The following is a 24,699-nucleotide window of genomic DNA, read 5'->3' as shown; positions in this document are numbered from 1 at the left end:
AATCTGGAATATGAAATTCTTACTATGATAATGTACGCTCGTCATCGAACGGTCCTCTACCATTCGGTTTCCTAGTAAATAGTTTAAAAATGGAATTCTTCCAATTGGGAAGGACTCTGATCGAGAACGAGCGTCCTCCTGTGAAGTACTAAGTTTGAGCGTTCGGTTCAGCCTAGTGGTATCCGAGTATCTGAAATAAAACAATAATATTTATACCCTCGTACTTTATAATAAGTAGCGCTCGGTCTTATACCTAGCGTTCGTAATAAGAAACGCTCGGTCTTATACTTAGCGTTCGTCATAAGTAGCACTCGGTCATATACCTAGCGTCCGTTCTAGTGAGCTCTCGGTCTTACACCTAGCGTTCGTCTTAAGTAGTGTTCGGTCTTATGCCGAACGCTCGTCATTTCATTTGATTACCCAACGTGTATAAATAGCGTTCGTCCAAATATTTTAGTAAACGGATATTATCGCGTTCGGTCATTGACTGGCAGTCGATCTCTTTAAATGAATCCTTTATTTTCTTCATTTTAATCAATTCTTCATCTTTTGTATCTTTACCCATTTGGATTCGGCAAAGAGGTTTCGTACTTAACTTATTCTGAATATTGATTGTATTGTTCTAGAGTCAGTTCATCTAACTGATTCGAGTTGAAATGACGTTCGTCAAATAATCATGGGTCGTCTTATTCTTATTGACAATGAGTTTTTTTTTTAAGTCTCGCCTTTAAAACGTTCGTCCTCATCCTTCAAAGGCCTGAACATTCGTTATTTTAGGTATTGGAAACTAAAGATGAAAATGAGAACGAAGTACAAGATTTTAAAGGATGAACATGATATGGAATTGTTATGTGATTATGAATTTTGGACGAGCGTTCCAGGGAGGAACGACTCATATATATTGAATATTGGATTTGGTAAAGAATGACTGTGGCTATGCTAATGTTGGCTGTCCATCCTGATGTTCCGTGAGTACTCATCCTCACGTAGAGGGGGTAGGTCATGTGTGGGAACGGCAGGAGGTCCTTAGTCCATAAGTTAACATGGGCGACGTAAGAACGGACTAACCTCGAGTGGCAGCTGTTGAGTGTATCCCAGTTACTACATCACTCGGGTGCAAGGACGCCTGTAGCTACACAGATTCATACAGTCCGGACGGTCGGTCTAGTACTATATGTCGTATGTTGTTATATTTATTGATCTATGTGCTGATGTGGATTGTGAATGCTTATTTTATATCTTGATGTATAAATTAAATTACATAAGCTTACCCTTTCGTTCTCCTTGTGTTGTTTGTTGTCCCTGTACGTTCGTCCTGTCGTTGCAATGATCATCCGTGTGGATGTGAGCAGATGGAGGTGCGTCACTTGAAGAAATGCTGGAAGAAGAAAATTTGGAAGACGCTAATCTGGTTGAAGTAGAAGTTAAAGCCGAGCCCTAGAACGCTCGTTAGGTTTTAGTTGTTAGTCGTTCAATTTTGATTAATGAACGTTCGGTTAAGGTTTTGTAAAACCGTTCGTCTCTGAACTTTTCGATACTGCTGTGTTTGTATTTAACTCTGTACTTAAGCCGTTCGGCTTTGAAAGTTTAATTATAGTGTAAGACTGCATTGTTTTACTGTTAAATGTAATTAATTCTAATTTATGGTTATTACTGTATTTTGGGATGTTACAGCTTATATATCAAGGGAGTATCATTTTTGGGGAAGTATCTTTTTTACACTACTCCATTTTATAATAATCAAAAAAGGGGGACAAAAATTGTTTAAAGCTTTGATTTAATTTTCCTAAGTCCACTAATGCTCTCTCTTCCTTAAGTTGTGTATGAATACAAATATATAGGTTATTACAAAAAATTTTAAACAAAAGAGTTTTCGAACATCATCAAAAAGTGGAAGCTTATTAAAAAAATGATGAAGCCTTGATAATAAATTCTCAAGAATTCAAATTGCAAGAAGATCTTATGAAGATTGGATGACTTGAGCCAAGCCCAATAGTAAGTCACGGGCCCATTACTCATGGAATGACCAACCAAAAGATTTGGACCCAAATCCACCTTGAAATCAAAGGTCTCATCACTAGAGGAATGATTAGAAGACTTCAAGAGAACCTAGAAGACATTTCCAAGCAAGAAGCCTTGAAGATTTACTTCACTTGGAGCCAAGTGTAGAGTGACTTCCGAATTGGGTCGTGCTCAGCCCAAGACTAGATATATCCTGTAAAAACTCCAACAAGCACTCAAAACACTATGAGCTTCCAACTTCAGGAGTAATCATCATCTTCAAGTGTACTCATAATCTCCTAAGTGACTAAGGGTTATCGTTATAGAAAACACTCTAACGCTCAAGTCAGCCAAGTGTATCAACGAGTAATAAATGCAATAATTAACTAACATAATTACCTCATAAAATATGTTATTTATACTATTATATATGGTAAACCTTTTGATGTGTTTGGACCATGTAATCCAATTACAAGTTAATTTTGAGTTAACTCTTTCCTCCTTAACTTAATTGTAAATTATGATAACCAACCGTCTGGTTGGCATAATCCTCTTGACTTGGTCGAACATGTGTGGATCAAATATATCCAACAAATACTCAATCAAGAGTATGTCCTATGTTGTCAAGGTCAAAATGTGTTTAGAGGTGTACAATCAAGTTTGTATTTTCCTTTGATAAATATCAATGCACAACTAATTACTTTATACCTTTATAATAATCAATAAAATATATTCTATACAATAATATTTTTAATTTCATCATGAATTAACGGTCTGTTTTTGTTATATTTAAAACATGTCTCTTGGTAAAGTGAATAATAATAACACTTCGCGTGGCTTTTCAGACACACAGAAATATAAAAGTAGCAGGTATAAAATTTCCATAGACAGATCCTATCTAATGTTAAGAACACGCAGACTTTCGAACATATATTAATACTTTGGAGTTAATATGTGTCAGCCTGGAGTTGGGGTATAACTGGTAGAGCAAAAACAGGGAGGAGATTACAAGCTTACAACTACAGTTCTACAAGTTATCTTGCAGCTTGGAACAGACAATAGTTAACAAAATATTAAACAACAAATTTCGTATATTAAAATAAATGGAGGTTCAGACTGATAATTTCCATCACCCACATGGTTCCAACCACGGATTTAATCCTTTATCCAATTCTATTTAAAGATATTCTTTCATTCGGTCGAGTAGCCCTTTCAACCGGAGTTATCAACTGCGGCATAGTCATTCCCCCGGAAACAATGATTTCTGCATCAGCAACAACGCAAAAATTACACTATTGAATTACAAAGATACAAATGATACAAGAATCTCAACGTGCAGAAAATATCAAATGACAAAGTTCTAATTCGCTTTCAGTGAGGTAAAAAGAACATCATATACCAACAATATCTCTCCATTTACATTGTCGAATAAGAATAATATACACATACCAAAAATATCTCAACATATACATTGTTGAATAAGAATGATATGACCTATGTAAACACTGTACTTGACAATAAACAAACGGAAAGAGAATCTACCTATGCCTTCTCGAATAGAAAGATTTGGTCTTATAATATCTTTGGAGTTAACCAGAAATATATCGCCAATATACAGATGGTTCGTAGGGACAAAAACGCTACAAAGCTCTTCATCTTCATTATCTTTCTGCGATGGAGAAAAAAAGGATATAATCAGCGGTTAAATGTATCAAACAAAACAAAACAGTGAAAATAGTAGTTCCTCAGAAAATAACACAGTTCATCGGAGGATGCCCAATATATAATGAGATTATTTTTGTAAGAATCTTTGAAATATAGTAACGTTGAATACTAGGATTAACTAAATTAATTCTATATTTATGTTATTAACCTAAAACTGGGTAAATCGATATTCTGGAATAAATATTTTGTAATTATGCTTTCTCTCCTATAAATTTAATAGTTCCACTGCGAGCGGAATTCATCCTATGTTTACTTGTTTCTCTCTGCTTCAACATGGTATATATAACAAGAGGCTAATTTTAGAATATCCCGGTGAACCCAATTTTCATCAGACTCTAAATTTTTTCTCATCACTTTTCCTGAAACATTATTCCAACACCACTATTATGATACAAAGACCATTATTGGCACCATCTCCTCAAGAATGGCCGGTCTGATAGCTATGGCAGGTTGCACGCACCTCCTCTCTCTCTCTCTACATGCTTCTCCCACGTGCTGCCCATATCTGCCACACATAGTGACGCTCCCGGCATTTGTTCTTGACACTATCAACAGAGCTTCCTTGACCTGGATTCGGTCTTGTTTGGTGTCTGGACAACTCTTCATTTTTCACCACTTTTTTGTATTGTTTTTGGTACCTCTGGCACTACAATGTATGATGCTTCGATTTTTACCAGCCACATCAGTGCCCCGCTCTTGTCTCAGTTATTGGATCAAAAGAACTACACCTCTTGGGCTTCTCACATTGAACTTTGGCTTGTTGGACAGTATTATGAGCCGCATCTCACCGCATCCTCCGTAGAAGAAAGTTGAACACTTAGTTGTGTTGCATCAATTGAGTTAACATTCACCCATCTCTTTGCTATGTATCTGATAGGACTCCTACTAAGGATGGGCCTGTTAATCAACATGAAACAATTATAGAGGGAGCAAGGCCCAAAATATGGAATGTTTACGTGAGAAGAAAGAAAATGGGGTTAGGAAAAGAAAGGGAAGTTAGTCAGAGAGGGGAATGACGTGTCAGGAATCCAGGAAAGGGGAATTCTGTTATAGGAGAGAGAATAGAGAGTGTGAAGGGGGATACGGAGTAGGAGGTGGTGAGTTGGTTAGGAGGAGAGTCATCCTCTGGTTAGGAGTGAGAGCACTCTGGGTTTTACTGGTGATTGTAGAGCTTTCAGTCCATAACTTTTCTTCTGCATAATACTTGAATAATATACCTGTGATATTCAGTTTAATTGTGGGGTTTCTATCATTGGTCCGACCTGCCGGATACCCGAGAAGAGCTAGCATTGTTGTCCATGCCACCCAAAATGTCTGACCGAGTCGACGCATTGGAGGAAAGATTGTTAGCGATGGAAGTGTCTGTACGTGAGACGTTGGGGGAATTTCGCCAACTAATGTTGGAAGAGCTGACTAAGCTGCGTAACGAGAAAGCGGGAGAGCGTCGAGAATCTCCGTTTTCAGATATGGATTCAGGGGCAGAGTACAGGATGGCAGCAAAGAAGGTGGAATTGCCATCATTTGATGGTACTGACCCTGTGGGATGGATTACCAGGGTAGAGACATATTTTGAAGTGCAAGGCTCTACAGAAGAGGTGAAGGTCCGATTGGCAAAACTAAGCATGGAAGGGGCAACCATTCATTGGTTTAATCTTCTACAAGAAGCAGAAGTGGGGTTGTCGTGGACCAAGTTAAAAAGAGAGTTGATCGGTCGTTATGGTGGTCGTACTAGCGGTAATCCTTTCGAGGAGTTGAAAGATTTGTCGCAGACGGGCAGCGTAGATGAGTATCTAGCGGAGTTCGAATATATCTCCTCTCAAGTTTCTCGTTTACCAGAGGAGCAATATCTGGGTTACTTTATTGGAGGGTTGCGACCGGAGATTCGGCGGAGGGTTCGCACCTTCAACCCAATGAATCGTCTCCAAGCCATGCGCCTAGCTCGAGACGTGGAAGCAGAAGTGCAGGGAGAGGGATTTCAACGTGGAGGAGGATTACGAGGGTGGAAAAGCAATCGTGATTGGGGTACGGGTCAGGGAGAGAAGTCTGGATCCGGGTCGGGTCAAGGCCCACATTTAGGGAAATTAGGCGTTGGGTTAGGCCCAACCTAGAGCATATCAAATAAACCATTATCGGCAGCGGGCTCCAGCCTTCATGAGTCACGCTCGATGACGCAAGGCAGTCGCGTTTCAGGTGATCGTTTTCCGACCACCGACCGAAATTGCGGTACGAAACATTTGCCGTACTCTGAATTGATGATTGGTGTACGTTTGGGAGATGGACATAGGGTGTCTACGACGGGGAAATGTGAGAAGTTGAACATCCAATTAGGAGAATTCTCTACTACGGTAGAGCCATATGTGTTGGAATTGGGGGACGTGGACATGATTTTGGGAGTTTCTTGGTTGCGAAGGTTTGGAAAGGTTACTTTTGATTGGGAAGAGATGACGCTAAGTTTTTTTTGGCAGGACAAATATCTAGAGTTACAAGGTCAGAAACTGAGAAAACACGGACAACATATAGCGTTGATGACATCTTTCCAGAGTGTGGTGAAGGAGAATAGTTTGGGAGAAAAGTCCATTTCGAAGCAAAGCTTATCAAAGACACAAGTTGAAGATATTCAACAGATTTTAATGGGTTATGCGACTGTATTCCAAGAGCCACAAGGGCTGCCACCTTATAGAAATGTGGTGCATGTTATTACATTGCAGCCAGAAGCAAAAGCCGTGCGTGTGCGACCACATCGGTATCCACATCACCATAAAAAGGAGATTGAAAAACAGGTTGGAGAGATGTTGACACAAGGAATTATCAGACCCAGTTCTAGCGCTTTTTCCAGCCCGGTAATTCTTGTTAAGAAGAAAGACGGTTCATGGCGCATGTGCGTGGATTATAGGGAGCTGAATAAAGTCACAATTCCCGACAAATACCCAATTCCAGTGGTAGAGGAGTTATTGGATGAGTTATATGGTGCTACTTATTTTTCTAAACTAGACTTGAAATCTGGGTATCATCAAATACGCATGGCGGAGGAAGATGTTCATAAAACAGCTTTCAGGACACATGAGGGTCACTATGAATTTTTAGTGATGCCCTTTGGTTTGACAAATGCCCGTGCGACTTTCCAGTCTACTATGAATCAGATTTTTAAGCCCTATTTGAGGAAGTTTGTACTAGTATTCTTTGACGATATACTAGTTTACAGTAAAGGATGGGATGAACATTTGAAGCATTTAATGAGAGTCTTTGAGCTGCTGTGTGAACAATCTTTCATGGTCAATAGAAAAAAGTGTGTTTTGGGGAGTCGACAAGTAGAATACTTGGGTCATCTAATTTCTGAGCAAGGAGTTCCAGTAGACCCAGAAAAAATTAAAAGTGTGATAAATTGGCCCATACCTCATAATGTCAAAGGTGTGAGGGGTTTTTTGGGATTAACAGGGTATTATCGAAAATTTATTGCGGGTTATGGTAAGATTGCTCGGCCCCTTACTGAATTGACGAAGAAGGATGGTTTCCATTGGGGTCCAAATGCATTATTGGCCTTTGAGGAATTAAAAAAGGTGATGACTCAAGCTCCCCTATTGGCTTTACCTAACTTTTCTAAACCGTTTGAAATTGAGTGTGACGCTTCAGGGGCAGGGATAGGAGCAATATTGATGCAAGACCGACAACCGATAGCTTATTTTAGTAAAGCTTTGGCACCGACTAATGTTAACAAGTCAGCCTATGAGAAAGAATTAATGGCATTAGTGTTGGCGGTCCAACATTGGAGACCATACTTGATTGGAAGGAGTTTTAAGGTGTACTCAGATCAGAAGAGTTTAAGACACCTCTTACATCAAAAAATCACCACCGAAGCTCAACAAAATTGGCTGGCAAAGTTGTTAGGATATCAGTTTGAGGTGAGTTACAAACCGGGCCCAGAGAATAAAGCTGCTGACTTACTATCAAGAATGTTTGAAGCGGGTGAATTGAGGGAGATTCAGTCTTTTCCATTATGGTTGCAGGAACAGCATATCCAAGAGGAAGTGGAAGTAGATTCTTTCTTACAGCAAGTGGTGCAGAAGTTACAACAGGAAGATGCATCTGTTGCAGATTTCAGTTTGCAAAGAGGAGTATTATTTTACAAAGGACGCTTGGTATTGTCAGCTAAGTCAGATTTAATTCCTACTATCTTAAATGAGTTTCATTCTTCACCAGTAGGGGGTCACTCGGGTTTTTTAAGAACCTACAAACGTATCGCAGCAAATCTGTACTGGACGGGAATGAAGAAGATGATTCAAGAGTTTGTTAAAGCATGTGATGTGTGCCAACGACAGAAATATGAAGCAACGTCTCCAGCTGGATTACTACAGCCCCTGCCTATTCCAGATAGGATTTGGGAAGATATTTCCCTAGACTTCATTACGGGCTTACCAAAATCGAAGGGGTTTCAAGCTATATTTGTAGTGGTGGATCGATTGTCTAAATATGGCCACTTTATTTTATTGAAACATCCTTATACTGCCAGGAAGATTGCTGAATTATTTGCTAAGGAGATTGTACGACTTCACGACTTTCCGCAATCGATTGTTAGTGATCGAGACCCTGTGTTCATGAGTCTTTTTTGGCAGGAATTATTTCGATTACAGGGAACAACTTTAAAAATGAGTTCTTCTTAACATCCCGAGACCGATGGTCAAACGGAAGTGGTAAATCAATGTTTAGAAGCTTATTTACGATGTTTTGTGTCGGAACAGCCCAAGAACTGGTCATATTGGGTACCTTGGGCAGAATTATGGTATAATACTACTTTTCATGGAGCAACAGGAAAAACCCCTTTTGAAATTGTGTATGGGAGAACACCACCTGCTTTAGTGCGTTTTACACAGGGCGAAACACGTGTGGAAGTTGTAGCCGCTGACTTGGTTGATAGAGATGAATCTATTCGACAATTGAAATATCATCTGCTGCGAGCCCAACAGCAAATGAAGAAATTTGCAGACAAAAAGCGGAGATTCACGCAGTTCGAGGTCGGAGAGTGGGTGTTTATTAAATTGCGTCCCCATAGACAAGTAACCATAGCTCGACGTATTAATCAGAAGCTGGCACCTCGGTATTATGGGCCTTTCTTAGTGGTGGAGAAGAAGGGAGAAGTGTCTTATAAGGTGGTAGTTGCCGGAATCAGCAAAAGTACACCCGGTTTTTCATGTTTCTCAATTAAAAAAGGCTATTGGTAATCATGCGGTAGAACCCACTTTACCAACAGAGTTGAGTCTTGAGGAGGAAGATCAAGAAGAACCTGAGACAGTGTTAGCAACCAGGGAGATTCCTGAGGGTGGTACTATTACTAAACAATGGTTGGTTAAATGGAAGGGCAGAACAGAGGAGGAGGCAACTTGGGAAGATGAGGGACTATTGCGAAGTCAATTTCCTTATTTTAGCCTTGAGGACAAGGCTGTTGTTGTAGGAGGGAGTAATGATAGGACTCCTACTAAGGATGGGCCTGTTAATCAACATGAAACAATTATAGAGGGAGCAAGGCCCAAAATATGGAATGTTTACGTGAGAAGAAAGAAAATGGGGTTAGGAAAAGAAAGGGAAGTTAGTTAGAGAGGGGAATGACGTGTCAGGAATCCAGGAAAGGGGAATTCTGTTATAGGAGAGAGAATAGAGAGTGTGAAGGGGGATACGGAGTAGGAGGTGGTGAGTTGGTTAGGAGGAGAGTCATCCTCTGGTTAGGAGTGAGAGCACTCTGGGTTTTACTGGTGATTGTAGAGCTTTTAGTCCATAACAGTCATCCTCTGGTTAGGAGTGAGAGTACTCTGGGTTTTACTGGTGATTGTAGAGCTTTCAGTCCATAACTTTTCTTCTGCATAATACTTGAATAATATACCTGTGATATTCAGTTTAATTGTGGGGTTTCTATCAGTATCTCACACTCATAAAACCTATAAAGCTGTTTAGACATAGGTCAAATAACCTTTTACAAACACTTCTTGGTGGCTTTATCAGGTTCGTGAAGATTTCATGACAATTCTTAAAGCCCATGGGATTAAGGATTCTATGTCATCTTATTTGAACAAGGTATTTAACCTTTCTATGTGACTTCAATGAGTTGCTTTCCCCTGCTACCACTATTGTTATAGAGCTTCAAAATGGCCAAAAGTTTTTCATGTCCCTTAACTAGTACAGTCTACCCAGAGTATTCTCATGTCTATGATCTAATCTTGGGTAGCCCACAAAAGCAACATGCACAACATCTAGTCATTTCTCTTTCGTGTTCCTACCAAACTCCTTTGAGTCATTGCCTCTTCTTTGTTTCAGTTGGCTCTTCTACTTATATCTCGTAACAGCAAAACTTTGTCATGTAAGGACAACAAAGGAAGTTGTTTGTGCGAACATTGTCACAGGTCGAGACAGTTGATAATTGGTTGGACTTGCATGGTTAATCTCCTTGCACTGCATATGTTGCTTAATGTTCTGCCCCTCCTTTAGATTTTGTTTATTTATTGCCTTTGAATCTCATCTCCTCACGTTCCTATGACAACTTCCTAAAATGGTATGAAGATCATCAAGCCTCAAGCCCCACTATTTTTGTTGCACACAATGGTAATTCCTTTGTTGGCATTTCTCACTTTTTGTGTCCTTGATGGTGAGAGATCACGAATCATATCGCTAGTAATAAATCCCTGTTTTCTTCCTTCTACTTCTAATATCCTTTATCTTCCTTCTCTTTCTATTCATGATGTCCTCTATGTCCCTGGCAGCTTCCCTTAACTTATTGTCCATAAGTCAACTTACACAATCTCTTGATTATCATTTCTTTTATTAAAGAGTATGTTTTCTTGCGAGATTGAAGAATAAATAGTCGATTGGTTTTGAATGTTAATCTCACGGCCTCTGTTAGAACAATAGGTCTTCTCTTGTTAGATTAGCAACAACATCCCCATTTCTAGTTTTTGCTCAATTAAGACATCCAAACTTGATAGGTTGAAACAGTTAACCCCTAATATTTTCAAGTTAGACTCTTTGTTAACCCCTGATCTTTCAAAGTAAGACTCTTTGTTAACCCCTGATCTTTCAAAGTAAGACTCTTTGCCTTATGAGGCTTGCCAAATTATATAAGCACATTTAAAGTTATTTTTCTTGTCACACTTTTAGTCAAGTTTCATCCCCTTTTGTTTTAGTTTTATTCAGATGTTTGGGGTTCGAGTTGTATTTCCTCTACATTAGGATCAAGATATTTTGTTACATGTGGTTATATTTAAAGAAAGATCATTCAAAATTGTCTTCTAATTTTGAATCTTTTTTAAATGAAATCAACAATTAATTTGGTGTCCTTATTCACACCTTACAAAGGGATAAAGCTTGTAAGTATTTGTCTACTCAGTTTCAGACCCTTATGGACTCATGGTATGTTGTATAAAATAAAACATTGTGGATGGGGTTGCTGAATGCAAAAACAAACATCTTTCTTGGTGGACTCAGCAAACTTGACCAGACTCAATTCAATTGTTATAGACTCATGAGTTTAAGTTTGAGTAACCAAGTCCATGGTTAGCTAAGAAAACGATATAAAATGTCATTGTTTATAGAGAACAAAAATGTTTTATCTTGAAAACCCATATCGTAGAATGATAGGTTAGGTTGCAAAATCTTCTAACAAAAAACTTACCTCTAGTTATTACTTCTCTTCATTATACCCGTAGTTCTATTTCTCCTTTCAATTATTTTTGTCTTTCTTCCTTGTTCTCTATTTCTATCCCAAAGAATGACTTGAGATTGAAACTGTAGAATATATTTCTAGAGGGCTTGAAAGATCCCTCTCACTCTCATTCGATATATAAGAAAGTTCTAATACAAAAGTACATGGAAGATTACAGGTCTTCCGCTTCACCTAGCTGCAGACCTAGCTACTACAATATATATACACTAATAGGGTAAATCTTCTAACACTCCCCCTCAAGCTAGAGTATACAAATTGTATGAACCAAGCTTGGAATAAATAAACTCAATTTGAGATCTCTTTAGGAACTTGGTCAATACATATGGAAGTTGGTCATTTGATCCAACAAAATCAACTTATCTCGAATCAGGCAATAGATGTGGTAACTTTGGCTTCGAGCAAGATGCACATAAGCTTCAGACCTGTTAGAATAATTACTGTTATATATCATCATTAAGGCTTGTCTGCTAGACCATTAATGAGTCGTACCTAGTTCTGTACCTAGAGGTCTAGTGCAGACTCTTGATGTTCCATGTACTCTTGTGTTTTCAATATATATAGAAGATAATGAGAGGGATCTGTTAAGCCCTCAAGAATATATTCTCTCAGTTTTAATCTCAAGTTGGTATCAGAGCAGGTTCATCATGCTCTCGTTTTTGTCCTGGGTTGTCCACCAGCATTGTCATTGTTGTCCGCATCTGTCCGGTACCCTTTGCTGTTGTCCGCGGTTGTCTTGTCACTATCTGCAGCTGTCAACTGCAGTTCGAAGCTCTTCAACTTGGTTCTCCGCCATCTCGCATCTGTCTGCCATTGTTCGCCGTCGTCCGCCTGTTCCCTCTGGCGACCACTGGATATGGTTCGTCTCTTCACGCGACGACCACCCCCACCGGTGTCGGAGTCTGATTCTCCTCCACGCTCTGCCACGCGCAGCTTCTTTGTGCGCGTACTATTCACGCGCCGCCCTCTGCCCGTCGGAAAGTCACCGTGACAACTCCATAGTTGTCGCCTGAGCCTCCTCTCTCTGTTCTGACCCTCAAAACCTTACTTCAGTGAAGTCCAGAAGCTCCCCTTGAAGAAAAAACTAAGAAACCCTCTAGGGTTTTCTGGTTCCTCACTGTCGCGCTTTTCCTTCTCCTATTTTTATCAAGAATGGCGTCTGGAAGTGTTCTTTCTTTCTCTGGTAGACCCTCAATTACTTCCGAAAAGCTAAACGGAAAGAATTATCTGTCTTGGTCTGCTGCCGTGGAAATGTGGTTCCTCGGTCAAGGACATTATAACCACCTTGAGCAGGATGGAAGCCAAGTACCTTATGAAAAAGCTGAACAATGGAAACAAGCAGATTTCCAATTGTGTGTCCTATTGTGGCAATCTGTGGAACCCTGACTTTTGATATCTCTTAGAGCCTTCAAAACGTGTCACTCTTTTTGGAAGAAAGCTCAAAGCATTTATGCTAATGATATTCAACGTCTCTATGATACAGCAAACAAGCTTACATGTCTCAAAATGACAGACCATGATATGGTCTCCTTCATGACTGAAGCCCAAGCAGCTGTGGAAGAGTTGAGAATGTTCTTGGAAGTGGAATCTTCGGAAGACATCAAGAAGAAGCTTGACAAGTATTATATGGTGATAATCCTCCGTGCTTTACATCCAGATTTGAATCATATCAGAGATCAACTTCTGACAAGTCATGAGATCCCTTCCTTGGAAGCCTTGACCACACGTCTTCTTCGTGTTCCAGTGCCTCAATCTCAGGAAGCTCATGAAACAATGGAACCATTTGTCATGGTTGCCACGCGAGGAACTAGAGGAGGAGGACGTGGAGGTCGGGGACGTCCACAGTGCACTTACTGTAAGAGGGTGGGTCACACCCAAGAAAACTGCTACTCCTTGCATGGTTTTCCTTCAAAAATAGCCAATATCTCTAAGGCTGAAACTCCCACTTCCAACTCCAAGTTCACTGAGGAAGAGTATCAAGAGTATCTGTGATTAAAGTCTAACAGCTTGGCATAATCATCTCAATCTCCAAGTACACCCACAACTTGCATTTCTCAATCCATGGAAGGTCAAAATTCATGGGTAATTCACTCGGGTGCTTCTGATCACATCTCTGGTAATACCTCATTGTTCTCAACCCTTTCCCTCCAAGAAAAACCCCATTTCATTACCCTTGCAAATGGCTATAAAACTTGTTCAAAGGGAGTCGGTCAAGTCTCCTTGTCTCCCTCTCTAACTCTGAAATCTGTTCTTTGTCCCTAACTATCCATTCAATTTAATTTCCTTAAGTCAGTTAACCAAAATGTTACATTGTTCAATAACTTTTGATTCAAAATCTTTTGTTATACAGGAGCGTGGCTCGGGGAGACAGATTAGAGAAGGATATGAAGCTGGAGGTTTATACCATTTTGGATCTTGTCCACGGGTATCCTGTGTTGCAGCTCTTCCCCCTAAAGTGTTACATGACCGATTTGGCCATCCTCACCTGTCAAAGTTAAAAAAGATGTGTCCTGAACTTAGTGGTCTTCAGACTTTAGAATGTGAGTCTTGTCAACTAGGAAAACATGTTAGATCTGTCTTTCCTAAAAGGTCTCAATCAATGTGTAATTCTAGTTTTTCTATTATTCATTCTGATGTCTGGGGACCTAGTCGCGTCTCTTCTTTTGGTTTTAGGTATTTTGTTACATTTATTGATGAGTATTCTAGATGTACTTGGGTTTATCTAAAGAAAGATCGCTCTGAATTGTTACCCATCTTCACATCCTTTTTGAATGAAATCAAGAACCAATTTGGTCAAGTAATTAAAATCTTAAGTGATAATGCTAAAGAGTATTTCTCATCCACTTTGTCTGCAATTCCTTAGCTCTCATGGTATTTTGCATCAGTCCACTTGTCCTCATACACCCCAGCAAAATGGTATAGCCGAAAGAAAAAATAGACACTTGGTTGAAACTGCTCGTACTCTTTTGCTTGGTGCCCATATTCCTGTTCATCACTGGGGGGATGCCATCTTAACTGCATGTTTTCTTATTAATTGGATGCCCTTCCTCCCTCCTTGACCGAACACCATGGTCAATTCCCTCCAATTCAGGGTTACCTCACCCAGCTTGGCGAGCCCTTCTACACACAGAATTACATCCACTCCGCCAAATTCAAATAGATGGAACCGTTCGGTTCCTCTGCTTCTCCAAGCGAATCACTACCTCCTCACAGCACCCTCGCGTCTTCTTTTTCTCCACGTCTCCCAAGCTCACCCGATATGGGAGAGTGTCTACCACGGGTAATCCCAGTTCCTTCACCAATTCCTTGCTTCTCCCCTATCTGTCCATGCAATTTCATCGTTCTTGGCTGGATAAGGCCTCCAGCCGAGAAGGCCGATAACTCTATCTGAATCTGCTCGGGTTCGGTCTCAGCTTGCTCTTCATCCTCATCTTCGGCCAGTATAATCATCCGAAGACTCCTTTCCGGGCATTGGTGGCCTGGACCGAACGGTCCTCCACACCTGAAACACCTCCCTTCTTCCCTCTGTTTCACAAATTCAGCATAGGGTAGATTCCTCACGTTCCTTCCCCTATTATCGGGAAACGTTTTGCCTGTCCCACTCCCTTGTGTTCCTTCCCTTCTTACTGACCCCACACTCTCCATGACTCCCGCTCAGTTTTCCCTCGCAGCTTCCGCTCGGCTTTGGTTAGGCGGACCGGACTCCATCCTCGCTGGTTTCCCCCAGGACTGATTTTTGCTCATACTTTCGGCTCCAGTCTTCGTGCCACCGTGAATCTCCTCCACGTCCCTTACCATGCTCATGGCGGTCATCAGCTTCTGCAGATCAAGCAATCGTACGCGGTTACGAATCCCCTCCTATAACCCTGCCATGAAGTACCCCATCAACTGCTCTCCGGACACTCCCTTCGTCTGTCCCACCAAGACTTCAAAATCTTGGATGTACTCTTCCACAGATCCGATTGCTTACTAGCTGCCAGCCTTTCAAAAACTGACCCCCGATTTCTTCCTCTAAACCGTATCATTATCGCCTACTTCAGACCTGCCCACGAGCGGTCATTGGTCTCCTCCCTCCAAAATCTGAACCAGTATACGACACTTCCCTCCATGCTTATGTAGGCTAGGTGCACCTTTTCTTCCTCGGATGCTTCTTGCAGTTCAAAAAATTTATTAGCCCTATTGATCCAATTTAATGGATCACTCCCCTCGAACGTGGGTAACTCTACCCTTTTCCTCCAATTGGGTTGCTCCTGCGCACCACTCTCTTTCTCGCCTTCATCTTCATCTTGTCGGTCCCTCCTTTTCCCATTGACAGACCCCTTGCTTCCATCTGAGTTACCATCTAGTGATCGGTCTCAACCACCCATCATCCTCATCAGTTCTTGGAAATGTGTTTGCATTGTCGCCTCCAACGTCCCCATGGACAGCTCCACGTTCTCCAGCTTTAGCCCCATGCTCTACAGTTGCCCTTCGACTACATTCATTCTTCCTTCGACTGCATGCATTCTTCCTTCCATGATGTTGTTCACTCCTTTCAACTGGATCCGGCAGATCGGACCAATTGTTACGTATCCGAGTAGGAGACGTAACTAACCACTATCACAGTAAGCAGAAAGATAACACTTAAATCTCACAGTAAATCGAAAGAACGGTAACTAATGAATTTCTTTTATTGATGGTAATGGAATAAACAAAAGTAACAAAGATAGTTGGAAGCATAACCTCCCTCACAGGACTATAGTTGCCTGTCAACAAACTCAATAATCAAAAGCATGCCTTCCACCATAGCGTTGGGCTTTATTTATATTAAATATTTTCCTAGAATATAATTATATTTGCTATAATTAACTTATACTGAATAATATAATATAATTCTATTAACTTATGTTGAATATTTTCCAAGGATATATTACTGTAATTAACTTATACTGAATATTTCCCTAGAATATATTACTGTAAATAACTTATACCATCTCATAATTTAGGGTAGAATCTTATATTTATTATGCTGAGAATATAATTCATATATACAAGTCTAGGAAGCTATTTTAGGAAGCATAATAATAACTCCTATACAACCAAATCCCTATGATTCAAGGATATCCCCATTATTCACAATAATTATATGTTAAAAGTTATTTTAATGATTATTCAATCTAATGTAGGCAAATTCCCGTTAGTCATGTTAAAATGGACCATGTCATAATACATGTACAAATATGTATGGTACGTGCATTCCAATTTTCAATACTATAGATATATTACTTTCCCAAAAGTCCATCCAAGCATTATATATAAATTGATGAAGTTTATGTGCTATAAAAATAAAAAAGGGAACCATCACATACATTTAATCAACATAAGCAAAAGTAGGTTGGTAATCAAATTGTAGACAATTCAACGTACCTGTAGAGTAACAGTTGATGTAATAAAGCCAAAGGCATATTCCCCAACACGTGGATGACGGATAATGGCTACCTCTTTAAAGGCAGTGGTATTTTGATCTGAAAAGAATATTTACACAAAAAAAAAAATCATGACAAATGGTTGCATCCTTGTCTCCAATATCTAAAATTGGTCAATCTATCTATTATCAGCAACAACAATGTAGGATAGCTACAACCAACTGATTGGCAAGACATTTGGGCTTAAAATCAAAGGTTGAGAGGTAAAACGTTAAGGAAAAACAATTTGAAGTGTGCTTCAATCTATAAATGAATAGCCTACAATATGAGTAACTTGACAAAGCTAATAACTAAATTCAATATATGCACTTAATTTAGATCAGTGAATTTGTATCAACATTAATATCAAACTACATTTTTTTGCACAATCATCATCTCCAATGCACCTTCATTAATACATTACTAGTAAAAATTCCCTACCAGTACAACACACATATGCCACATCACCATTACCACAACAATCACCATTCCATCATCATATTCAGATTTCTCGAGAAATTTTATCTAGTTTGAAATAATTTTGCATGAAATAGGTAATTTTAAAGCTGACCAAGCAGTTTGTGACATAACCATATGAACAGGTGTTAGGACATAGGAGGATAGGATAGATGGGGTTTAGGTTTGAAGCCGAACGGTAACAGGGGCATGCCGAACGGTAACAGGGGCATGCCGAACGGGTTTAAACAGGAAACTGTTTGGTCTCAGTTTGGGAAGGGTTCTATTGTATGGAAGAGTGGGTCAGAGCTATTAAAGCTATAAATAGACTCCAGTAAACTCTGTATGGGGCATTGAGTGATTTTGTTGTAAAGAAAGGATTTTAGCCTGTAGAGAGAGGTTATGCTCTCAACCAGGGAGGTTATGCTCCGAACCATTATTTGTAAAGATAGTTCTTTTACTGTGAATAATAGAAAAACTCATTCTTTCGTTACTGTTTCTATCTTCTGAGTGTGTTCTGGTTAGATTCCAAACCCAGGAACCTAACAATTTGGTCTGACCTGCCGTTTCGAGAAGCTGCCGGATCGAGAAGCGGCCGGATCATCCAGAGTGTTGCCGTATGAAACGGAGAACTTGCGGTGACCCTTAGGAGAGGGGTGCGGAATCAAGAAGGGATCAAGACGGTATCAAGAAACTTCCAGATCAAATTAGGTGTAAAGCGAAGATGGAAGGAAGCATAGAGGGACGATTGAAGGCTCTAGAGATTACGATGGAAGGGATGAAGGCGAAATTTGCCACAGTGCGCCGAGACTTGCAAGAAATAATGAGGATGATGGGGGCGCAGACTCACAACAACGAAGGACAATCAGGTGGAAGTCAGGCTTCAGTAAACGGGAACCAGCGACAGGCTTCCGTAAACAGGAACCAGCGATGGTGCGAGGAGGATATTGGAGGGAGAGTGGGTGGCGATCACGATGGGACCCGAACCCACGATCACGGTGGCGATCACTAAGAGGTGCAGAATCAATGGCGGAAAAGGGTTGAATTACCCACGATCAAAGGGCTGGATCCGCTAAACTGGATCAATAGGGCAGAAAAGTTTTTCGATCTTCAAGGAGTGGCGAAGGAAGAGAAAGTGAGGCTAGCGTACATAAGCATGGAGGGCAGCGCGGGTTATTGGTTCAAATTTTGGAAAGAAAAGGCCAAGAATCGTTCTTGGGAGGGCCTTAAGACAGCCATGATTGGGCGGTTCCGAGGACAATACCGGGGAACGGTGTTTGAAAGGCTAGCGACGGTGGGACAGCAGGGCACAGAAGAAGAATACGTCCAAGACTTTGAGATCTTGGTGGGGCAAACCTGTGGAGTGTCGGAGGAGTAGATGCTCGGGTATTTCCTGGCCGGACTGCGCGACGACATTAAGGGTCAGGTTAGAATCCATGATCCCCAAGAGTTGACAGTGGCGATGAGAATCGTGAGAGATGTGGAGGATGCTAGAGGGGATCGAGAGGCGGAGGTTGGAATGCGACCAAGAATTCAGAATCTGGGGTGCGCGCAACCGAGGCAGTGACACGTAACGAGAACAACCGCCCTATTATGAGTCAACTAGGAGGGACGAAAAGTGTAGGGTCGATGAGAAGAGAAGGAGTAGCGACGAGTACCAATGCAAGACCGAGCGGTACGGGGAGACTGAACGATTTAGACGGAAGCGGTAACAGGGGTCGAATGGTGAGAAACCTACCCTATCTTGAGTGCCTAAAGAGAAAGGAAGAGGGGCGATGCTTTCGATGTGGGGGACCGTTCGCAGTTAGTCACCTTTTCCCAGAAAGGAGCCTACGTGTGGTAATCTTAGCCGAGGATGAAGAGGGAGATGATGAAGAGAAGGATGTGCCACCACCCAAGCCTCCTGAATTGAATTGGAAGGCATAGCCTGTGGGATTCCTCCATACGGTAACACATTGAGGAAGGGAGCCATGAGATCAAGCTTCCCGGTTCCAAGCTTGAGGACAAAGTTGTTCGGCAAGGGGGTGTACTGTTAGGACATAAGAGGATAGGATAGATGGGGTTTAGGTTTGAAGCCGAACGGTAACAAGGTTTAGGTTTGAAGCCGAACGGTAATAGCCAAATGGTAACAGGGGCATGTCGAACGGGTTTAAACAGAAATTGTTTGGTCTCGGTTTGGGAAGGGTTCTATTGTAAGGAAGAGTGGGTCAGAGCTGTTAAAGCTATAAATAGACTCTTGTAAACTCTGTATGGTGGGGCATTGAGTGATTTTGTTGTAAAGACAGGATTTTAGCCTATAGAGAGAGGTTATGCTCTCAACCAGGGAGGTTATGCTCCCAACCATTCTTTGTAAAGATAGTTCTTTTAGTGTGAATAATAGAAAAACCAATTCTTTCGTTACTGTTTCTATCTTCTGAGTGTGTTCTGGTTAGATTCCAAACCCAGGAACCTAACAGCGGGAATGAAAAACAAATTGCATTTAAACTGACAAGTCAATTTAGGCACCTTTCTTCATACATACAGCAACTGATAGGGGACTAAAAGTATATGTGAGGAAAAATAAAGGTGGGAAGCAGAGAATTTCTGTTAGAAATTAGTTAGAGGGAAAGGGGAGTATAAATAAAGTGTTAGTTGAAAAGGGCGGGATCATTCAATTTGTATTTTGTGAGTTTACTGGAACTTAGTTTAGTGGAGGGAGATCGGGCTTCCTTGGGGGTGATTACAATACATTTGTATTCTTGATTTCATTGAATAAGAGGTTATTCAGAGGAGTGGGTCTGTTCTGTGTGTATCTTTCGCATTACTGACTTCTTGATTAAAGAAGTCCATCAATATTAGTCCGACCTGTCGGATCGCGATTGAAGGAGAGATGAGATGGAGAGCAGGGTGAGTGCATTGGAGGGAAGGTTCGATGTCATGGAAGCGACGTTGGAGGAAATTCAAGCAGAGATGCAAGGGATGGCTCGAGACGTGGGTCGCGTCTTTGGGAGAAGAGGGAACCAGGGGAGGAGTTCTGAAGGCAGTTGTTCTGTTAATGGAGGTCGGGATGAGGAGGAGGACGAATCAGAGGATGAATCGGAGGAAGAACACGGTGACGTTCAAAGGAGTTGGATGAAGAGAGTGGAATTACCCACTTTCGAAGGTACCGATCCAATGGGATGGATCGCTAGGGCAGAGAAGTTTTTCAAATTACAGAACGTAACAGAAAGGGAGAAGATGAAGCTGGTGTACATTTGTATGGAAGGGGGAGCGAATTACTGGTTCCGTTTCTGGCGGAAGAAGGTTAAGAATCCTACCTGGGCGACAATGACAGAGGCGATGGTCAGGAGGTTTGGAGGTAGACATCAGGGAACGATCTTCGAAAAATTAGCGGCGGTGCGACAAAGAGGATCGGTGGAGGAATACGTGCAGGAATTCGAAGTCTTGGTGGCTCAGGCGACGGGCGTGACGAAGGAACAACTGCTTGGGTATTTTTTTGCAGGACTCCAAGAAGGATTGAGGGACCTCGTTAGGCCTTACGATCCACACGACCTGTTAACCGCGATGGAAAGGGCTCGGACGGGGAGCAATCGGGATTGATGGCGAGGATGTCCGGCGGTGGTGGGGTGAGTAAAGGAGGACCAACATGAGGAAGATATGCGGCGAGTGCGGGCACGGTGACTAGAACAAAGACCTATCACGAGTCATCAGAGGGGCACGGGAGTAGCGGCGGAGGTCTGGGTCAGAAGAAAGAAGTGACGTCGAGGACCGCCGATTCAAAGGGTGAAAGCACGACAGGCAGTGGCGGGCCAAATCGCGGAGTGCGAACGCTGCCATATCCAGAATACCTCAAGAGGAGAGAGGAGGGCCCCTATTTTCACTGTGGGGGTCCATATAGCCCCGAGCATCGTTGCGCGGAGAAGCAGAGAGTATATGTGAGGAAAAATAAAGGCGGGAAGCAGAGAGTTTTTGTTAGAAATTAGTTAGAGGGAAAGGGGAGTATAAATAATGAGTTAGTTGTAAAGGGCGGGATCATTCAATTTGTATTTTGTGAGTTTACTAGAACTTAGTCCAGTGGAGGGAGATCGGACTTCCTTGGGGTGTTTACAATACATTTGTATTCTTGATTTCATTGAATAAGAAGAGGTTATTCAGAGGAGTGGGTCTATTTTGTGTGTTTCTTTCGGGTTACTGACTTCTTGATTAAAGAAGTCCATCAGCAACATGCACAAAAACAATGGTAAGAACAAAAAAACAAGAATATTGTGCATTTTGTCATAAAAGATACTAACAAAGAAGTTATTCTTCCTAATTGTAATATCACCAGCTACCCAGTCTACGTGTTGCATACTGCTAATCTCTGTGAATTAAGACCACTACAACTCTTTTTTGGCTAAATTCTGACTTACCTACGCAGTTATGAAGAGCATACCTGGAGATATTGCAGCGCTAATCTGCTTGGATGCAGAGTATATATGCCTAACAAGGGGCATTCGCTTTATGAACCATTCTCCAATCCAGAAAACAGTAGCTCCCATCCATGATGAAACAAAAACACCAATAAGAAATACAAAAGCTAATGATGTAATGAAACCAAGTCCTGCACCACAACCAAAAGGCCATCACATTTTAGACATCACACTGTAAACAAAATGTAAGGTCAAGTACCAAGAATTCAGATCATCGAGTGGAGATATTAAAAAAGAAAGGAAGAAATGTAAAAGTCTGCAACACCATTTTATTTGTGCGTGCACGTTGAAGGAAGATAAATTTATGAAAGAAAACCATAAAGAATCAAGATTGAGGAAAAGAACATATCCACTCAACCACCAGAGCATAATTCAAATGAGTTGTTCCAGATTAGCTACTAAACTCTCAAAAGAAACAATGATGTCTTCCTTCTCAATTGGTAGAATTATAGAGAAGTCTATTCTCTTTCAATTTTTTAGTTTATGCACTACGTTCGTGTACTCCGTTTCTGTGTTCCAGATATAAAGCATAAAACAAAAAAAAATCCCTCTCATTCTAAACTTCTAAGGAGAGAAAATATAATTTTCAAAGACATGTTAATTGATGAGAAAATAAATTACTCACCAAATATATTAATGCCAAGCCTGGAGTATAATGGACTAAAAAAACCATCAACAAACTGAATAAACCACCATGTAACAAAGAAGGTAACAGCAACTGGAAAAAGAACTACACTGCAGATTCAAAAACCAAATGAATGAATAAGAATAACAAAACACAAACAATGAAGATAAAGATCAATCATATAAATTAGTAGTTGCGTCTACCATCCAGTCATAAATTTCTTTGAGACCCAACTCTGGAGAACAAAGCAGCAAGCCTGAAACAAGTGCACAGAATGAGCCAATAGTAAGACAGAAATCAATTTTCTCTTTAAAAAATATGAAACGTCATATCACAACAAATAGATGCATATCAGATAATCATTAAGCTCTTTCAAACTTCATCTTCAACATTTAGAACTCCTTATCATAAAAACACAAGATGATCGTTTATATTTGCAGCTAGGCTCACTAAATCAGTCTAGAATTCCAACATCCAGAAGTCGTGTGCCCTTCTCATGAAGCATTTATAATGCAGGACAACAGGGAAGTGCAGTTCAATTATTAGGATAACGTCTCAATTTTTTATGACTTTTTCGTATTTTTAGACTTTGGCATGGATCATTACAAGAATTCCATTTTGATATTACACGTAAGGACATTTTAGGACAACAAACCAAGGACCAAATCTAGGTGACACTTACCACAGTTCGAACTTTACAGAGAACATAGTCACTGTATTGGTCTCACTCAAATTTGTAAAAAAACAATCTCACAAGAAGAAATTCAACCCAAAATAAAAACTATTCGGCTTATAAAAAGATGTTTTGAGAAATGGAGTTATCCCCCGTTAATTAGGATCAGCATCTCCTACTTCACACTGTTGGAAATTGATCAAAGCTGACATTCAACTATTCTTGTCTTCACAAAAAGCCACTGGCTTATTCTTACACATAAAATCCATCTTAAACAAAATCCATTGCTAGTCAAATGCTGCAAATACAGATCCCTCGTGTAGGTAACGAGATTGATTACAATACCTAAGATTATGGGCTTAAACGTCTTTCTATATATCATTCTAATTATTCTCTACCATCATATCCGTAAATATAGGTTTCTTTCCGAATTCAAGAGACGAGGCTCACAGTTGACTCGTCCGTTGAAATCCACCAAATAAATTTAATAGAAAAAAAAACGCCAATGAGAAGCAGGATCCAACAACCTAGCCTAATATAAAGGTAAAAAGCGATATAGGAAAATTTAAAAAAGAAAGAAATGAACCCTGCGAGTGGAGGAGTTGGGGGAGCTTGGTGGAGACTTGGCTGGGTCTTCGGGATCATCGCGAGATGCATTATCCCCTTGACTGAGAGGAATTGATGTTGATTCTTTTTCTTCCGCCATCTTCGTCGCTCTTCACACTTTCAGATTGTAACGCCAATGATAACAATAATTATAAAAATCGGGAGATAAAATAAAACGGAATTAAAGATAATTGAAATGGCTTGGCGAATTATTATTGTGTTCCTTGTCTTGGATACTACGCAAGCAACACTCACTTCCTCTTTTCTTCCCTTCCCTTCACCGGATAATTGAAAAGTCTCATTACCTACCAGACTGAAAGAAATTCGGTGTTAAGATGACGTGGCTTTCGAGGACGTGTCCCTTCTCTTAAGAAATTAATTAGGCAATAATTAGGTTTTTCTTAAAACTAAAATACATTTTTCACATTCAACGCATCCATCACCCTCTTCCGATCCGGAACTTCTAGTGACATTCTCGCACACTGGAACATTGATCTACAGACATTTTGTTTTGTATCGCATATTTTAGTAGTAGAAATTTCCCAACTAAGGAGGCGTGTTTGGATGGTTGCGTTGTCGAGTTTCGGTGTAGAAAATAAATGCAAAAGAAAGCGAGGATGGAGAGAGTATAATTCACACAACAGTGGAAATGAATGACAAAAATAAATTATTGTAAGAACATCCACCAACAAGATATATCAAAAGATATTATTTGAAAGAGAAAAACAAAATATAAATTTAAATTTATTTTAAGTCGATCATGCATAAATAAATAAATAAATTGTTTAATTATAGTATATATATAAATACATTGAAATGTAACACGTGATATTTAATTTTATATTATTACTAGTTAATACTAAAAAGAATTGTAAAAGTTGATAAGTGATATTAATATGAAATAGTCCCATTTAGTATTTAGGTTATAATATTTTATAGGCTTAATAGCTTACTTCGTTCCCATGTTGGGTGAATTTCTGTTTAGTACCCGTTTTTAAAAATGAAGACATTGGATTCCT

At 40.3% G+C, this 24,699-nt stretch overlaps 1 protein-coding gene across 3 annotated transcripts; it reads right to left on the bottom strand.

Moving 5' to 3' along the window:
- Positions 1-2,900: 2,900 nt before the first annotated feature.
- Positions 2,901-24,273, bottom strand: LOC108347437 (protein LIKE COV 2). 3 transcript variants are annotated; one of them, XM_052876368.1, is made up of 8 exons: positions 23,936-24,273; positions 23,661-23,797; positions 22,605-22,657; positions 22,402-22,511; positions 21,740-21,907; positions 16,835-16,932; positions 3,544-3,670; positions 2,901-3,265 (listed from the first exon to the last, which is right to left on the bottom strand). In XM_052876368.1, exons 2-8 carry the CDS (start codon positions 23,778-23,780, stop codon positions 3,165-3,167), a joined length of 777 nt encoding a protein of 258 aa, XP_052732328.1. In that variant the 5' UTR covers positions 23,781-23,797; positions 23,936-24,273; the 3' UTR covers positions 2,901-3,164. The 3 variants fall into 3 exon arrangements, with proteins under 3 accessions (XP_052732328.1, XP_017442158.1, XP_052732327.1); XM_017586669.2 differs by having other exon boundaries at positions 23,990-24,273; XM_052876367.1 differs by having other exon boundaries at positions 23,661-24,273.
- Positions 24,274-24,699: the final 426 nt, after the last annotated feature.

The sequence above is a fragment of the Vigna angularis genome, chromosome 4 (genome assembly GCF_016808095.1).
Source record: "Vigna angularis cultivar LongXiaoDou No.4 chromosome 4, ASM1680809v1, whole genome shotgun sequence".
Lineage (NCBI taxonomy): Eukaryota > Viridiplantae > Streptophyta > Magnoliopsida > Fabales > Fabaceae > Vigna > Vigna angularis.
This window is presented reverse-complemented; position numbering and strand designations above follow the sequence as displayed.